We start from the raw sequence: 17,758 nt of genomic DNA on the forward strand, positions 1-17,758 counted from the left end.
GGAAAGGTGGAAGATGAAGGCTGGAATGGGGGGAAGGGATGAAGAGAGGATGCTGTTAGGGAGATCAAGTAGGGCCTTTGGAGGGTTTTCTAGGAAAGTACTGACATGACCTAATTTATGGTTTAAAAAATTAATCTGGCAGGGGCACCTGGGTGGCTCAGTGGGTTAAAGCCTCTGCCTTCGGCTCAGGTCATGATCCCGGGGTCCTGGGATCGAGCCCCACATCGGGCTCCCTGCAGGGAGCCTGCTTCCCCCTCTCTCTCTGCCTACCTCTCTGCCTACTTGTGATCTCTCTCTCTCTCTCTGTGTTTAAAAAAAAAAAAAAAAAAAAAAAAAAAATTAATCTGGCTTTGTGCAGAAGATAAACTACAGGGGGTAGAGTGGAAGCAGAGAGCCCAGTTAGGAGGCTGTTGTCATAACACAAGTGCAAGTGATGGGAGTTAGGGTGGTAATGGTGGAGGTCATGAGAAATGGTCTTCTGAATATTGGTCAAAGGTAGAGCTGATTGGATTTGCCAGCTGTTGTGGGTCATGGGAGAAAGAAAGGAGGCAAAAATGATGCCTGGTTTTTTAACCCAAGCACACAGATGATTGAAGTTGTTAGTTATGGAGAGGAAGAAAATTAAAGGAGGAACAGATCTGTGGTGGAGGTAGGGTAGGAATCATGAGTTCAGCATAGAAAAGATCCAGTTAGTCATTGTGCTGGTCTTAGTCTGTCAATAACCAAGGTTGTGGTTGAACTGGCCCTTGTGATCCTTATTATGATTGCAAGATGCCCTACAGTGACAACCATCAGGAAAGTTTGAAAAAATAAAAGTTTATTACTTATAGGAGTTGGAAATGTACAGCACACCTGGGACCACACAGCAAGCTTATGGGGTGAGAGAAAAAGAGCATGGGCCTAGAGTTCTGCCTTTGTGGGTAGGGGTAGGGTGGGGGCCCAGGGTTTCATGACTTACTCTTTATTGATAAATTTAAAACTTATGAATGGGAAGAGAAAAAGCAAGTGGCCCAGATGGTCAGTGGCTGAAATCAACCCAAGATCTCTCCGACAAAGGAGTCCCAGTAAAGGGGAGGCAGGCCTGTTCTTTTTCTAGTGGTGTGGCTGGCAACGTGTTTTTTGGAGTTTGCCGCCTTGGAAGTGGGTGCCTTTTTGAAATGGATGCATTGGCCATCAAAGCTCAAGTCAGACACTTGTATTACAAACAACAACAACAACAACTGTCAGGGTTAATGCTACCATCATCCAAGTGGACATGTCAAGTTTGCAACTGGATATACAAGTCCTCTGAGAGTGAGGTCCAAGTTGATTTGAGACTGCAGTTTAGGAAAAAGAAAGGGATGAAGAACTGAGCACATAACCCTTCCACGTAGGGAAGTCAGGAAGATTGGAAAAGGAGTGACTGCCGAACGAGAGGCAAAACAGAGACATGGAAAGTATCAAGGGAGAAAGAAGGAGTCATCTGTGGCAAAGGCTGCTGAGAGGTGGAGCACGAAGACTGAGATTTGACCCCTGGACATGGCGATGACCATTTAGCATAACGGGAGCTGATACAGAGACAATGGCAGGTGAAACTGAGGAACTGGAAGCAACGAATACGACAACTCTTGAGACCTTTGTTTGAGAGGAGAGTAAGGAAAAGGGACGATGGCCAGCCAAGGAGATCTTTTGGTTTGTTTGGCCTGTAATATGAGAAATATTGCAGCACATTTGAAGGCAGATTAGAAAGACCCACTAGAGAGGGTCGACTAAGGATGCAGGAAAGGGGGAGAGAATTACACAACTAACCTCCTATTGATACACCATAACGAACTTACCCATTTTGCACTGACGTTCATTTAAGGGGCTCCTGACTTTTTATGTAATGTTTCAAAGAAAGTCCTTGCATCTATTTATTTTTAATTCATTGAAACCACTTCCTTAAGATAAATATGCATGGGGGGATTACTAGATCAAAGATCATGAACATTTTTTAAGACTCTTGACGGTGGGCTATTCTTTAAAAAATCAATTTACCATGCCACCAGTAATGTATATTACATTTATTTTTATTATTTTATTACAACCTTGATAGCTGTGCCATGTATCTTGAGGCCATAGTTCATGAAATCCCTACAACATTTCAACTACCCTTATTCTAACAGACTGATAGCTCCTTAAAGACAGAGATCATGTCTTAATTATCTTTACTTCCTCCCATTTTTCAGACCAAATATTTCATTACTAATAGTAATTACAACAGCCATTTATTTGAAATTCATCTGTGTTAAGTCATAATGATGTGCATATGGTGAAGTGGAAAAAAAAATCACCAATTATAGTCAGACCAACCTGTATTTGAATGCCAGATTCGTTATTTGGGCTTTACTTAAATCACTTTAAATTCCCCAATGGTAAAAAGATTAATAATAATCTCTGCTTTCCAAGTTGTGATGAGTGTTGAAAGGAGATCTATAAAGTCTCTACCACAGAGGAGGAAAATTTTGGAGGAAATAGCAGACTTGTAGAAAAACTTTCTCATGAAAACACCTTGTAAACATCTCATTTTTAAAAGACAGAAAAAAATGAGAATCCTTCATGCAAAACACCTTGTCTATAGTCCACAAAGTTCTCATCTTAGAGTTTTGTGCATCACTGTAAAAAAAAAATCCCCATGAATTTCAATTCTAGTAAACTGTCGAAACAGCAAGCACCTGGGATGTCTCTTGGGAGGGCACAGGCTGCTACAGTAGACCTGGGATCAGCAATGACTCTAGAAATAGTACCAGGCAGTTACCTCCAGGTGGTGAAATGAGGCTTCATCTCAACACACAAGCTTAGAAATCTTGATCATTAGTCCAGCTTGCTATGGTGAGGAAAGAACACAGAGAGCACAAATGGAAGTCAAACTCATCACAACACCCAGTCAGTTTCCAAACAGGTAAGTGAATCTTTTGTGACATTAGTGGTGTGAGGTTAGGAGGGTGAATGTTGAGATTTCTGCCTCTGTCTGTTCATGTGACTGTGTAAGAGTGAGTCAGCAGAGAATCTGTGTGATATCTAGGGAAATATCCTTAGCCTCAAAGTTGAAAACAAAAAGAAAATGCCATGCAATTACTCAACATCTCTAAATAGTAGAGAGCCTACCACGACCATAAGAAGTTTCTCGTAAAATTTGTATCCATCCTAAAGAGAACGGAATACAAATATATCCACTGGGACAGAATGGAAAAATATATGAAAGACACTGAGTGGATATTTTCTTGGTTGTGGTTCATGTAGTTCTCAACGGATGGGGAAAAGATGACCTAGCTTGCATTTATGGTCACTAGAAAGAGAAAAATGTTAAGTAGACTTAAGTCACTAAATCTAGATTTTTTTTTTCATTATAACTGCATCTTGGGGACCCTGCCTTTGCATGCAGACTTCACTAAAAGACTAGTCAGTATCTTCCATTATAATCGGATGTGGGGACCAATGAATGAAAGTTAGTGACATGAGACCTCCCAGGCCTAATTCCCAACTGGGGACCTCAGCTTTGTTGTTTTCCACCAGTAAACCAAGAACCTTATTAAAGCTTGACTGCCCTCATTAAGAATTATGTATGAATTCATGAGTTTATCTGTACATTGCTGCCTTCGGGTGAAAAACCTCACACAATATTTAGTTCACTTAAGTCTATTTCAAAACATAAGCATTGCATTTAGAATTTAGTTTGAGTGTTTAAAATAATATAGTGGTTCTGGTGTTGGTACAAAGTTATGGATAATTCTGACTTTATCTGTGGTCTGTGGTGATGAATAACAAAGTCAAAAATAGTGCATCTGGTGTTTCAATTCATCTTAATAATAAAATTGGTCTAACTTCCTGTCTGATTCAATATTGCAGAAAACAGTCATCAAGATGGCCCAAATATATTATTTGATTCAAGAAGTCAGTCTCTATTTCGCATGAAATATAGGGTTGTCAGATTTTTTTTTAGCATGTCTCCTGTGTGAAATATGAGCAGATAATAATGCCAAATGATGGCTTGACAATAGTTTCAAAGCAGGATCTAGGATTTAGAAGCAAGATTTTAGACCAAAGAGAAACAAAAGTTGTTAGGGCTTTCCTTTTAATGTCTAGTGCATAGGTACACTTTAATGTGAGGAGGACTAATGTGTTTAAATCTGTCATTTAGTAGAATTTAAAGCCTTAAAGAAAATGTGGCTTCTTAATTTTATATACCTAAATATCTTCCCCAACAGATTCCACAATCTTTTTTTTTTAAAGATTTTATTTATCTATTTGACAGAGAGAGAGATCACAAGTAGGGAGAGAGGCAGGCAGAGAGAGAGGGGGAAGCAGGCTCCCCGCTGAGCAGAGAGCCCGATGCGGGGCTCGATCCCAGCACCCCAAGATCGTGACCTGAGCCGAAGGCAGAGGCTTTAACCCACTGAGCCACCCAGGTGCCCCCAGCTTCCACAATCTTAAGTTTATTTCTTCAATTGCTAGCATGGAGGGGCACCTGGGTAGCTCAGTGGGTTAAAGCCTCTGCCTTTGGCTCAGGTCGTGGTCCCAGGGTCCTGGGATCGAGCCCCCAGTCGGGCTCTCTGCTCAGCGGGGAGCCTGCTTCCCCCTCTCTCTCTGCCTGCCTCTCTGCCTACTTGTGATCTCTGTCTGTCAAATAAATAAATAAAATCTTTAAAAAAAAATTGCTAGCATGGATTACTCAGGTGACAATTGAGGCTGGGTTGTGTTGTATGAAATTAGCCATTTCTATATTTAGCTGCAGCGGGAGAAATAACTTATATATAGTCTCCTTTGTTTTTCTGATCAATCCATGCAATCCTATTTAGCAATTTAATCATTAGACCAGATATAGCAATCCTAATAAATAGCATGGCTCCAATCATGCTTAAAGAAAAAGAAAACAAAACGAAAAACAAGAGCATTACAGGAAATGCTAGGAAGAGATGACTGATGAAATTGGCTAGGTCATGCTGTGCCTCCAAGTTATGCCACAGACAGCCTCACTCAGAATCTTTCTTTTCTAGAAATGAGATGGTTCTCGGGATGCTAAAAACTAAAATAACACATTGTGGAAAATTGTACGCTTTTTATTATTTTGCCATCTCTTCCTGCAGATGAAAAAACCACGAGAACATTGACTAAAATGTATCCCATGTTCTGTCTTTATTCATTTTTAGTTATGCAGAAAATTGTTAATTCCCACTGTGACAGAAGTATCAAGATTACTGAGAATAAAAGTTGAAAGGACACTAAATCATAGAGCTCCTATTTGCATCTCAAAAACACATGCCAGTAAACCTCATTTCATTTTAGCATGTTTCTTGGAGAATTCTGTAGTTCACCAGAAGAGCAAAACACAGAATCCTATTGTAGTCATTGAAGTGAAACACAAACCACTGCATGGGGGGAATGGAAACAAAAGACAATTTATAGCACCCTTCCATGGTCATTAGCCTCCACACCACCCTTGCAATCAGATCGACACTTCAGAGCCCATGGGGTCTCCCTGCTCCAGCGTCTTTGTGGGAAAACTCGAGAGTCCCCAAAGAATATATTCCTGTTGATTGAATATAAGTGTGTAAGAATCAGAGGGAGCCATCTCCCTATTTTACCCACATTGGGAATAAAGCACCCACGGTGGCCTGTGATGATTGCTAATTTCTTCCTTTTTTTAAAGTAACATTTGTATGTTGGTTGGCTTGGGACATTATCAGTTGCTGACAAGCGAACAAACAGCTTGGGGAGTTAGGGTATTATTATTTCGCCCTTGGACATCTATTTCCCAGCGTCCCTAAATGCCACTTAGAAGTTTGGTCTCGGTCCTTACTGGAGAGAGTGGCCGGATGTCTCCTCTGTCCTTCTGGAAAAGCGGCAGGAGTGCTGCCGTCATGGCTGTGATTACAGTTTTGTCCTCATGGCGGGGTGGGATGTGCAAACCTGAGTTTGTCTGACCTCGTTTTCCAGGCATCGTGCGCCTGAGCGCCGGGCTTTTGTCCATACAGGGTTTCTGCCTGGCCCTGATTCCAGCCATTTTCGACTCAAGTACTCAAGCTTTTTGGCTTCTGTGTTCTGTCTCCAGCACGAGAAATGGGGAAGGAAGGGAGGGGAAGTAACATTACGTGGTGGGGGCCCTGAACGAGCACACAAGAATGAGAATAATGGAGAAGTAGCGTTTGATGCAAGATAGAAAACATAATCAGGGGAGATGAATGTGGAAATTTCTGTTGACTTGGACATGTAACAATGAGGCTTGAAAATTCTGTTGAAAGCAAGTAACTTGCTATTATGTTTGTTTACTGTACCCAGGATAATATCTGTGGTTAAATCGTGATTTTCTCCAGTCTCTAAAGAACTTTGTATTAAACCTCTGTTTTCTTCTATTTCATCCATAGATGTTTGTAACTTTTATAAAAAATATTTTTTTAAGTACAAATAGACACAATTTCACAAGGTATAGGAATGATAATATCATAAAAGTATAATGTTCATGTATAATATATGGAAGCCTTATCTCCTCCAGTGAATTTGTACGTGGAAAAGTCAAGACTTTTACCAGCTCATGATTTTAAACAATAGCTTATTATAAGGATGGGGGGGGTTTACTCCAAATTATATAGAATTTAAAGTCTTCAAAGCAGTGTATAAAATTTCTGAACTGTTAAATTTTAGGAGTCTTTCAAGGCAAAAGAGAGTTACTTTTTTTTTTCCAACAAGAATGTTATTAGGGAGTATGAAAGGGAACACTAATTAAGAGGTGATATTAAAATAGAGGAGACAGATTAATGAAATGAAGAAAAAACTAGGTTATAAAAAGCTTTTTAAATTAGTAGGATAAAGACTTCTAATCTAAATCACTTAATTTGACTGTTTCAATATTAATATTTAATTTGTAATAGACAGAAAAAAGAAAAGGATGATGAATATAAATTCTATATCCATAAAAATATAATCTGATTTAATTCAACATCTCTAAAGAGCCTTCCGTGTGATTTGGGATTTGGGTTGACCGCTCACGTAGCCGTGGTTTGCAAGGGTGAGGTAGGCAGAGCGTGGAAGCAGACATTCTAAACCCAAGGAATCTGTCCTAAAATGTGCCATTTTAACCTTAAACCTCGAATATGTATATTCTCTCCAAAAACTATATCACTTTAGAAAAGCCAAATTGTTTTGACCGTTGCTTTTTTTTCTGAGCAGATTTCCTGATTGACTTTGGCTAAAGCTCCGTGATAGCCGAAACAATCCGTGGAAGTAAACGCTGGAAATCCAATCAGGCCACTTCTTAGTGTGTTGATAGTATTACTGTTTCAGGAAATGAAGAAAGAACCTTCATTTGATCAACAAGGTGGCTACTCAGTTTCCCCTTGTCCTGAATATCCAGAGAAGCAGTTCATTTAATTAATGGGGCTTCCTGCGGATATATAGCAAATCCATATCTTTAAGCCAAATTTATGGAGTACCTTTTATCTGTTAGTTTTAGCTGTTTTTTTGTCTAATAACTAATGGGATCCTCAGAAGCCCCATGAAGGGATGCGGGTAGCGTCCCATTTGGCAGATGAGAAAACTGAGGCTCAGAGAGAAGTAATCATTTGACCAAGGCCCAGGATTAAATCCAAGTCTGTCTTACTCCTTGACCCATACTCTTAACTATTATATTTTAGTGTTGCAGAGTTTTCTTATTTAGTATTTACTCACCTACGTGCAACTTCCAAACACACAAGCACAATTATTTTAAGTCGTGTTCAGTCTTTTTAGTGCTTAGCAAACAGAGCAGGCCAGAACTTTTAAATGTGTGAGCTCATAATTCAAGAAGCTCCTACGTATTTCCCTTTTCCACAAGGTCTTACGTTTCTTTTAAACAAGCAGTTACGGTCCTTCTTCTCACTCCCTACCAATACACGTTTAGCTCCTTCACGAATCTTTTTCCCTTGACGGGCTCATCAGTTGCTGTGGCCACCCAGAGCTTCAGCAGAGCAAGGATGCCAGAAACTCAGAAAGCTGGTGTTGCTGTGGTTTTCAGAATGTCTCAAAACATTCCTCTGACCAAAACTCTAGTATTGTCATTTCATGTGTGAAAGGGGTAGCTCATCGCAGTGCAGGGTCTTAGGAAGCAAGATTAAGTCATCTGACGTGCTGTGGTCATACCAAGGTCAAAGTTCTCGCCATCTGGAGGGGAAAAAAAAGCTTAGTCTATGTACCATTCCGTCTTTTTCCTTTTGTTCTCAACAAAAACTAGTCCTAGTCTTCTGCCTTTTTCTTCAGAATATACTCACTCCTTAACCCCCTAAATACTCAGTATACACTGAGAACATGCTGATTTTAGTTTATGAGTATCAATGTTTACTAGCCCTTAAAACTCAAGTTAAATGATCCTTCGGAATAAATGAAAGTCTGTGGAATTGTACGTCGTGCACCCATATTTCTACACAGATTTTACTTATTTGAGAGAGAGCACACATGCAGGGGGAGGGGCAGAGGGAGACACAGACTCTCTGCTAAACAGGGAGCCCAATGAGGGGCTCAATCCTAGGACCCCAGGATCATGACCTGACCCAAAGGCAGATGTTAAACTGACTGAACCACCCAGGCAACCCAGCTGTGTACTTTTTTTGTTTTTTTTTTTTAGATTTTTTTTTTATTTATTTGACAGAGAGAGAGATGACAAGTAGGCAGAGGCAGGCAGAGTGAGAAGGGGAACCAGGCTCCCCGCTGAGCAGAGAGCCCGATGCGGGGCTGGATCCCAGGACCCTAGGATCATGACCTGATCCAAAGGCAGAGGCTTAACCCACTGAGCCACCCAGGCGCCCCTCGGCTGTGTACTTTTAAATGAGTTCCAACAAAGACTCATTTAGCCTCCTAATTCACCGTGGACCACATTTTGAGAACCACTACTTGAAGCCCACCAAATACTCCTCATCAACAAATCCAACAGCCTTTTATTGGTCCACATTTTTCTTAATCTCCCGCAGCATCTGGCAATGTTGACAAACCACTTTTGGAACTCTACTCCTGACTTCCGTTAACACCATATTCTTGATTTTCCTCTGACCCTTCTCTGTAAATCTGAAATCAAGAAAACCAACAAGAAAAGTTTTAGAGCCTTTTGCCTTTTTCAGGAGTTGGGGCCGGTGGAGGAGTATGTAATATTTGACTTTGTAGTGTCATGTGTTGGTGTTAAGGACACCGAAAAATAGCATCCTTCTCCCTTCCTGAGAAACACAGAGGAAGCACCATGTAGAGATAAACAAACAAACAAACAAACAAAAAAACTTTACTGTTGACTGGACTGCTGGAGAGAAGACTTAGGAGCATGATAACAATATACTTCCATAACTGCCTCTCCCTCTTAGGCAAATTTACCCACTAGTCACGGGAATACCAACCAACTGTGGCCTCCTCGAAAGGGACAGAGCCTTTATAACTTGCTTTACCACTTGCAAAGAGAAGACCAGATGTTATGCTCTTTACAGACAAGCAGACCCCAGAAGGAAAGCGCAGAGCCCACATGCCCCAGGGTTTCATTCCAAATGCACCAATTACACAAGCCACTTCCCCTCCCTTGGGGAAACTGTGGAGGGGAAGAATTCAGGGATATTACTGTATTTGGACTGCCACCACAAAGAATAAAGCATCAGGGTTGGGGAATAAGTGTTTCCTCCCAACATCAGGGGAAGAAGAAAGCCATAGAAATGTGACAGTTATAGCATCAGATTAAAATGGATAAAAATTTGTATGATACATATGGGTATATCTAATATGTACATTTATATTACATTATATTATATTATATTATATTATATTGCTTATGTCTCAGAAAAAAAACTAACACTAAAAATACCACAATTTTTACTTCAGGGTAATGGGATAAACCGTTATGGGGAATATTTACTTCTTTTTCTAATTCTTTGTATTTTCTAAACCTTCTATCATGAGTATATTTAATTTTTATCATTAGAAAGATAAACTTTAAACTCTCAAATTAGCCACAAGAAATAGACACTAACACTGATTAAGTTTGAATTCCATTTACAACCAAATATAGCACACAATTCTGAAAAATTATATTGATTTTGCCTATTAGAAGCAAGCTTCAGAAAGTTGATAAGATGAAGGTAGCCTAGGTGGCTCAGTCGGTTAAGCATCCGACTCTTGGTTGCGACTCAGGTCGTGATCTCAGGATCCTGAGATCAAGCCCTGCACTGGGCTCGGTGCTCAGCAGGGAGTCTGATTGTCCCTCTCCCTCCGCTCCTCCCCAGCCCCCACTCTCTCTCTTCCATAAATAAGTAAATAAATAATCTTAAAAAAACAACAAAAAAAGAAACTCATTTTTTTCCCTCCTGCATGGTGGAGTGGTCAAACTATCAGAGACATATTAATTATGAATGAAATATAAATCGTGTTAAATCGAATCTGTGTGGTTGTGAATGAGTAGGCATTTCAGGTGAACTGTTTAACCAAATGTAATCTTCTCAAGAGTAATGTCCTGGTTTTGTAACCCTTCCTATGCCTACCGTGGAACTCAGATTCCTTCAGTAACAACACAGCGTTGCTTATGATGATTCACGAATTCCTTCATTCCACGGAAGATTTTTTCAATACCAACCATGTGCCAGGCACCCTTCCAGGTTCTGGGGATATAGCAGAGAACCAGGTCCCACACCAGGGGAGCTCATGTTTTAGCAAGGGAAGGAATAAAAGAAACAAGAAACTATCAGATAGTGGTAAGTGGGAAATAAGTCACAGTGATGTGATAGGGAGTGCCTGGGTGGGGAAGGCCTCCCAGAGGAGGTGGCCTTTTAACTGGAAGCTGCAAGACCAGAAGGAACCCGCGTGCAGTGATGTCAAACAGCTCTCCAGGGGGCAGGCAGATGCCAGTGCCATGAGGTAAAAATGAGAGCAGCTTGTTTGAGGAACTGGAGAAACGATGGAGTGGCTTGAAGAGGGGGATATGAGATGAGGCTCAGAAGGAACAGGGGCCAGATAAAGTAGGGCCTTAGAGGCCCTAATTGAATTTAAGTCTAATGTGATAGAAAGTTGGGAGTATTTTAAGAGGGAAAGAGAAGCTGAACTCTTTGGGAAAAATCGATTTAAAAATGGATACAAAAGACTGAGAGAAGTTTTGTGTCACTTCTTGTCTGAAGCAGTGAAGAGAGAACGTATCTTGTCACAAAGAGTGGGCTGGCAGAACTCACAAGGTACAAGAAGACAACAATAAAACGCACATTACAGATATCAAAACCACATTAGAAACAAAAGAAGTAGAACAGATTCTGCTGAAGACATAGGCCCGAGAAAGTGGTAAGAGAAAATAAGTACACAAAATAAAGAGGTTAGAGACAAAGACAAAGACTAGATAACTGCACAATTGTTGTCCTTGAAGATGAACCAAAAAATATGTAGAAGAGAAATCATTCCAGTGTAGAATAGGAGAAAGCAGAGAATTTGGAATCTGTAGACTTCAAGGGCACAGCTTGCTGCAGAAACTATCAACCCAAGGAAATGTCCTGATGAAGTTTTTTAACTTTAAAGGTAGAGACTCCTGTGAGATTTCAGACAGAAACATCCGTTTAGCTACAGGACAGGCTAGCCTCAAGCCATTGTCACTTGACAATCTAACCTCTAGACAAAATGAGGAGGCTCCTTGCTAATAATGTGGAGATAGAGATCCCAGGGAGCAATGAGCACAAAAAGTTAGAGATAGGGTGGATTCCTCTTAAGGCATCTGTCCAGTAAGACAGATGGCCATTTGACCTTCCCCATCCAAATGGGGCTACTGGGTGTGGTCCTGACTTACTGGGGTTGATCAGACGGCAGACCAGGCTGCATTATATCAAGACAAGTATAACATTTGGAAACCTGCCACCCTCCCAGGCAAAGATAATCCAACTGTTCTTTAAAAATAAATCACTAAAAGCCAATCACATACTTATAATTTAAACATAATAATGGTGGCTAGATTTAATCAGTTCTACCGGACTGATTTATATCTATCGTTCATAGGCATCGTTGACTTTAGCGGACCATCTGGTGACAAAAGAAAGAAGGTCTTATTACAAAGCAGTATTTCTTTTTGTGGGGTTGTAGGGTTGCTGGGGCGTAGAGGTGGGGTGTGGGGGGGTGGAGGGGAGAACCTAGGCTCCAAGTAAAGAGAATTGACTGAGAAGTTTCTTAACAAGGGAGAGCCCAATAAATTTAAATACAGATGGAGTTTGAAATCTTTGAATTTTTTAATATGTTCCACTTTTTTCTGTATAGGTATTTGTAATAATCAAGAACCCAATTGTTTTTTGGATAATAACTCTATTTGCATTATTTACTACTGTGAAATGGCTTAGGATTTACGTTTGGAAAGAGCATTTGAGTCTCTTGAAATTAAAAGCTTAAATCATTTGTGTGTTAAATAATACAAATGACTAAATGGGTTTAGAATTCAGACTAAAATATATCTTGAGTTACTATATGGTAACTTTGAAGTTGTGGCACTGCTGTTATGATTTCACATAATAGAATGAAAAGAAGCTGTGCGTCTCTATCATCTACCCAGAAGGAAGGAGAGAGCATATATCCTCTAGATACAGGAATTTATATAACTTTGATTTTCTCTGAAATAAAATTCTTATTTTGTCTAAGATCCTTTGCTTTTCCTTAGTTGCACTCATTTGAATGTCTGGCCCATGTTAGACCCTCACATCTATATTTACTTGTTTGTACTTCATTTTAGCATCACCATTTTATGGGGAATAGTCAGAAAGACATGCCAACTTTTCTCAGGCAAGCAGAGAACTGAGGCAAATTATTCCAATGTTTTGATGGAATGAGCCGATGATTGCAATTTTTAAGCTAATTATTTTAAAATCACTTCTTCACTTTAGCTAGGTAGTCTACATTTCTTTTTCAAATGCACAGCTTTTGCCCTCTTAGAAAGTTGCAATTTTGAGTGATTTTTAATCTTGACATCCCATTTCATTTCCATTTGCCATTTTAATCTGAGGAACTTAGACTTTAATACTGTTTCCACAGTTACAAGCTTTGAGCTAATCATGGCCCTGGGAATTGAGTTCTCAAGTGTGTATACAACCCCCTTGACTCTCAGTTCCCAGCGTCGGCTGTTGGCTCCAAATCTCGCCCGTGGGGATCAGGGGCAGTATCTGCCGGCTCACCCTGCCTGACAAACACTGGGGGTGAGCCAGGAGTCAGTGGTTCCTAATCAGCGTTTGCAGGAACCGAGGAACCCATCTTTGGTCTTGCAAAAGGGGAGAAGTGTATCCCATTATCTGTAGACGGTTTCCGCTGCCTTGCAGAACCAAAAGGAAGCTGTTGGACAAAAGGAACCCTCTGTTTCTCAGAACCACCAGGTGGACTGAGTTTTTCTTATCTCTTGGATTTTCCATTAAGCATCTTTCCACAGAACGTAAAGCATGCTTGAAAGTTCAGTGTTTTCCTCATTACCACATTTCCAAATCTAACTCTTCGTTCAGGGTTGAGCTCGAGTCTTACTTTCGGTATTAAGTTATGTTTTTTATATTGGAAAGAACTTTAGTCTATAGATAAGTACAGAGAATAATATAGCAGACAATTATGTCCTATTTGATGGTTTTGTTTAATAAAAAAAGTATCACTGATGGTGTTGATGTAGTTTTTCTACCTACCCCCAACGTAATTCTCCTTTCCCCTTCTCCAGAAGCAAGTTGTACCTTATCATTAGGCTGTTGGCTCAAATTTTTAAATGGTTGTGCCGTTTTCTGGATCTCAGCTGTTTGCAAGCAGTCCAGTTCCAGCTTCCTAACATGGCCAACCTCTATGGCTCCTGATCCAAAGCAAACATTAAAAGATCCTAAAGTAAAAAGCAGTCTGGAGCCGTGTCTGCCATTTTGACGGGGAACCATTCACCTCCTTGACCTCCCAACTCTCTCTGATTCCTGTAGCATTGAGCATTTGGTCCAGTTTCCAATCACTTCTTTTGTGCTAACTCTATGTATAGAAGCTGTATTGTTTCCTTTAAAAAAAAAATACATTATCAAAAGCAGTTCCATTCTTCTTTTACAACAAACTGTGAAAAGATCCTTTGAGGGTTTTAGTATCACAGTAGATTATGCTTGTAAGCCAGTCTCTTTATCAGAGAAGTGTCACTTAGAAGTGTGCTTTACTTCATAGAATAGATGCTATTGCAACCATCCAACAGTCATTAATAACCAACTATGGTCAAGTTAGCAAAGTAAGCATAATGAGATACAAGAAATGCATAAAGATTTGGTTTCCCCGTCTTGGGCAAAATATCTAGCTCAAATGATTATGATGCATTTTTGAAAATACATAGTTAATGACTTCATGCTTTAAATGTAGTAACAGCACCCATGGCTTAAATAAAGGCTGTGTTACTAATTTTGTAACTTAACTTGTGTTTTGGGAATTTTTAAAGATTTAGTTCTTTTTTCCAAAATAACCTGAAAATCAAGAGCGTCCGCCCCAGCAGTTGAATAACAACTGTTTACCTTAGAGCAAATTATCAGTACCATGGGCTTCTTTAGCAGAGTTTGAAAATGCATTTTTAGACCTTCTTCTTTTACCTTGTCCTGGCAACGGATGACTGTATAGGGAAACTGCCAAGTCTGGCATTACAGAACTTACACAGCATGTGACTGTGTGTGAACACAAATTAAAGATGTCCTAAGGCTTGGATTACTGAAATGTAGTTGGCCATATATCCCATTCTGTCATCTGTACTGAAACTAAAGACCAACATGCATTTCAGTGAAATTCCTTGGGAACTGATTATGCCTTTGCATTATTTATTATGACTAGACAAATTGCAACATCTTTTTCACTAACATCATTTAAAATTTCAGGTAACATGTCCCTATAACTTTATCTCCGCTAAAAATGCCATAAAACACCATGAGTGTGAATTTATCAGTCACAGAAATTGTTGTGGTCAGTCATCGGTCAGGAACTGAATGCCTTCAACGACAGATTGACTGTCATTTTGATTTCTTTTTCTTTTCTTTATGTTTCAGACACTGCAAATGGACGTAAGCAGGCTGAACATAACCTTGCTTCGTATATTCCGCCAGGGAGTGGCCGCAGCTCTAGGAATCTTACCCCAGCAAGTGCACATCAACCGCCTCGTTGTAAGATGCCAACATTTTGCATTCCCAGAGTACAAACTTTGATTTTTATTGTAGGCTTCCATAATAAAGAATGCCCGTGCTATTGTTCTGTGGCCCATGAGCCAAATTTGGCATGCCACCTGCTTATGCAAGGAAAGTTTTATTGGAACAAGCCCCACCCATTTTTTTCCAGATTGTCTATGACTGCCTTCCCGCTGCAATGGCAGAGTTGAATAGTTGCTACAGATTTTTGGCTAAATTGAAAGCTATACTATTTGCTGGCAGGCCCTTCCCAGAAAAAGTTTTTCAACCCTCTCATAGTTCAAGGCTAGCTCTACCCTGATAGGTGTGACTAGAGGAGCTGAAAATACTTGTCTCACCAACCCAATGATACTCCCAAAATATTCTCCCTAAGAGTGAAAGCTTCTACATCAGTGAGGACACTGTCTCCAGACAGTAATTATTAAAACCCTTCAAGTGTGTCAGGATGACAAATTTATTGGCAAATAAAGAGTAAAGAAGAACCAAATATTAAGGACAGCAGCCCAAATGGAATGCAAGAATAGATAATGCCGGGGCTCCTGGGTGGCTCAGTCGGTTAAGCGTCTGCCTTTGGCTCAGGTCATGATCCCAGGGTTCTGGGTCGATTCCCACATTAGGGTCCCCGCTCAGCAGGGAGCCTGCTTCTCCCTTGGCCTCTGCCTCTCTCTCTGTCTCTTATGAATAAAATAAAAAAAAAGAAAATCTAAAAAAAAAAAAACCTAGAAAAAAAAAGAGTAATGCTGAAAAATCACGAGAACACTTAGATTGAGTATCTGGTGGTGGAGACGAGGGGAAACGGAAGACTCTTCTGTAGAAAGCCCACTTCAGACCTACCTGCCAATCCTTCACATCACTTCTTTCCCCTTCCCTCCGTGTTTGGGACCGTTGATGTCGCCCAACTGCCTGCTCCCATCGGCACGTGAAGGCGGGTGTGAGCAAAGGGCGAAGATCGGCAAATCCAAATCATAAGATTTTCTTTTTGTAAACAGCTGATTACCCAAGGTTCCTCTGAGAAGGGACTCCGGGACCATCTTACTGTATCTTCTCCTTGCTGTCAGTTCTGACGCTCCTGCCTGAGCTTGTCTTTCTCTTCCATCAGTATCTGCACTTTCAGCTACAGAGAAGAATTTCCTTTTTATTTTGGTTTAGAGCTTTTGTCTCTCTTCATTTTTTCTGTGTGTGGAGGGTGAGTTGTTTCAGGTCCCATAATAACTTCTCTTCTGTGAGCCAGCTATTTCTTGGGACTAAATAAGCTGAAAAAAAAAATCCATCAAAGTTTTTAACACAGTACGATTGAAGAGGAAATGCAATATTGCCCAATATCCTGAAAGAGTTAAGTTGGTTATTTCTATCCAGGGCATAGCTGGCTCAAGTGAGAAGATGGAGATATTAGAGATGTCTGAGAGCCAGACCTAAACTGTGTGTGTGTGTGTTAGATATCTTAAGTATACTTTGAGGTGTATAGATCTAAGGAGCAAAATGGCTCTTTGCAGGAATAAGAGATTGGCCACCCCCAAGGAAGTACATGCTCATCCTCAGAGAATGTTAGTGGCATTTATATGTATCTGTTTCCAAGAGCAACTATTATAATGCGGGGAGCTATGATGAAGCCAAGGGCAGTGGAGCTCGGTGATTCAGAGCACTGCTTCGGAGGCACAGATAGAACTGTACTCCATTTCTGGCTTGGCCGTATCCCAGTTCTGTGACCTTAGGCAAGCCACTTCGGTTTCTGCTTTTACAAATTGGAGATATACCTATGCCTCGGAGGTGTTTTGAGCATTACATGAGATAACAGATTTACCGTGCTCAGGAATGTGTCAAGCACAAAACAAGTGATCTGTTCCTACCGTTGCTGTTACTGGGTCAGAAACTAAATTATTATAAACATGTTTTACACCACATTATGCTATGTTTAGTCATTGTCTGATGTTCCCTGCAAACACAAAACTTTTTTTTAACTTAATTTTTTTTAAAGATTTTATTTATTTATTTATTTGTCAGAGAGTGAGAGAGAGCGAGCTCAAGCAGAGGGAGTAGCAGGCAGAGGGAGAAACTAACTTCCCCCTGAGCAGGGAGCCCGATGTAGGACTCAATCCCAGGACCCCAAGATCATGACCTGAGCTGGAGGCAGATGCTTGACCAACTGAGCTACCAAGGTGTCCCCGGAAATGTTTTTTCCGGATTGCTAGTATTTTGATATCGCATTTTATTTATTTATTTATTTGTTTGTTTGTTTGACAGACAGAGATCACAAGTAGGCAGAGAGGCAGGCAGAGAGAGAGGGGGAAGCAGGCTCCCCGCTGAGCAGAGAGCCCGACTCGGGGCTCGATCCCAGGACCCTGAGATCATGACCTGAGCCGAAGGCAGAGGCTTTAACCCACTGAGCTACCCAGGCGCCCCCTGATATCGCATTTTAGTATAAGTGCTGCCAAAGCGAGCACGATACTGCATTTTTATACCCGGCTGAACTGATAAGTTGCATTGAAAGAACATCTTCCAGCACAAGAGAACTCTATGTATCAAAAAGAAAAGACCAGCAACAATTCCCTCTAGAAAGGCACTATCTAAATTGTAAAGGAGAATCTGTCAGTGACAGTATCATTTTTGTTTAGTGTTTGGTT

General features: G+C 40.5%; 1 protein-coding gene across 1 annotated transcript in view; it reads left to right on the forward strand.

Annotated features, from left to right (window-relative positions):
* Positions 1 to 17,758, forward strand: part of PTPRR (protein tyrosine phosphatase receptor type R) — a 241,700-nt gene that overhangs the window by 116,932 nt on the left and 107,010 nt on the right. The window contains exon 3 of the mRNA XM_080811874.1: positions 15,003 to 15,116. Within this exon, the coding sequence (XP_080668000.1) occupies positions 15,003 to 15,116 (114 nt within the window). The remainder of the gene's footprint in view (positions 1 to 15,002; positions 15,117 to 17,758) is intronic.

The sequence above is a fragment of the Martes martes genome, assembly GCF_963455335.1.
Source record: "Martes martes genome assembly, chromosome: 8".
In the NCBI taxonomy this organism is placed as follows: Eukaryota; Metazoa; Chordata; class Mammalia; order Carnivora; family Mustelidae; genus Martes; species Martes martes.